Below are 793 nucleotides of genomic sequence, written 5' to 3'. Positions count from 1 at the left end.
CCCCCAAAAAAAAATTTTGTATTTTGCCCCCAATAAATTTAATTTTTATTTTGACCCCTTTAAATTATGCATTTTGGCCTCATTTAAACAAAATTTCATTTTGACCCTTTAAAACGTTTGCATTTTTACCCCATCAATTAAATAAAACTTAATTTTGACCCTCTAAATTTTGCATTTTTACCCCATTAAAGATAGAAATTTTTGTTTTGACCCCTCTAAAATATGTGGCTGGCTGAATTATTGATCAATAAAAAAGTTTGCATATTCCGCGAACAAACAGGGGTTTTGAAACTATGAAATGACAAAAGCCGCCAACAAACAAACGTAGCAACATGAATTATTTAGAACATGTTTTTGTTTTTTTTCTTATCGAAATTTTCGACGGCTAAAGAATATAAAACGCGAGGTACAAAACCAGATAACCGGTGGTGTGCTTAGGATTGGATCATACCCCATATTTTGGCAAACACACAAAATCTGTAGCAGGAATTTGATGAATTTATGCAGACAGGGAACACGTAATTTGTCAAAGTCAGTCTAGTTTTGCAATGACCGCATCAACTACCTGTTGAGTCGTGCTTGTTCCACCAAGATCTTTCGTCCTGCAGTTTCCTTCAGCGATGACCTTTTTCACTGCTGTTTCAAGCCGGTCAGCAAATGACGGAAACTGAAGGTGTCTAAGCATCATCGCTGATGAGAGAAGCAATGCCACTGGGTTTGCTTTGTTTTCCAATACTATCTTGTCTTTCCCAACATTTCCTGCTGATGCACCTTGCTCAAATACTGCATGGTC

At 36.7% G+C, this 793-nt stretch overlaps 1 protein-coding gene across 3 annotated transcripts in view; it reads right to left on the bottom strand.

The window, feature by feature from the left end:
- The window catches only part of LOC104729679 (isocitrate dehydrogenase [NAD] regulatory subunit 1, mitochondrial-like), a 4,906-nt gene continuing 4,334 nt past the window's right edge, over positions 222 to 793 (bottom strand). Inside the window, exon 6 of one of the 3 annotated variants that reach the window (XM_010448650.2) lies at positions 222 to 592. In XM_010448650.2, coding sequence (XP_010446952.1) covers positions 533 to 592 — 60 coding nt within the window. In that variant the 3' untranslated portion in view covers positions 222 to 532. Of the gene's footprint in view, positions 772 to 793 lie in introns of all 3 variants that reach the window. The other 2 variants (XM_019234169.1, XM_010448651.1) reach the window with 2 other exon arrangements.

Source organism: Camelina sativa, chromosome 12 (assembly GCF_000633955.1).
Source record: "Camelina sativa cultivar DH55 chromosome 12, Cs, whole genome shotgun sequence".
NCBI classification, from domain to species: domain Eukaryota; kingdom Viridiplantae; phylum Streptophyta; class Magnoliopsida; order Brassicales; family Brassicaceae; genus Camelina; species Camelina sativa.
Note: the sequence above shows the minus strand (reverse complement) of the source record. Positions and strands in the feature narration are given on the sequence as shown.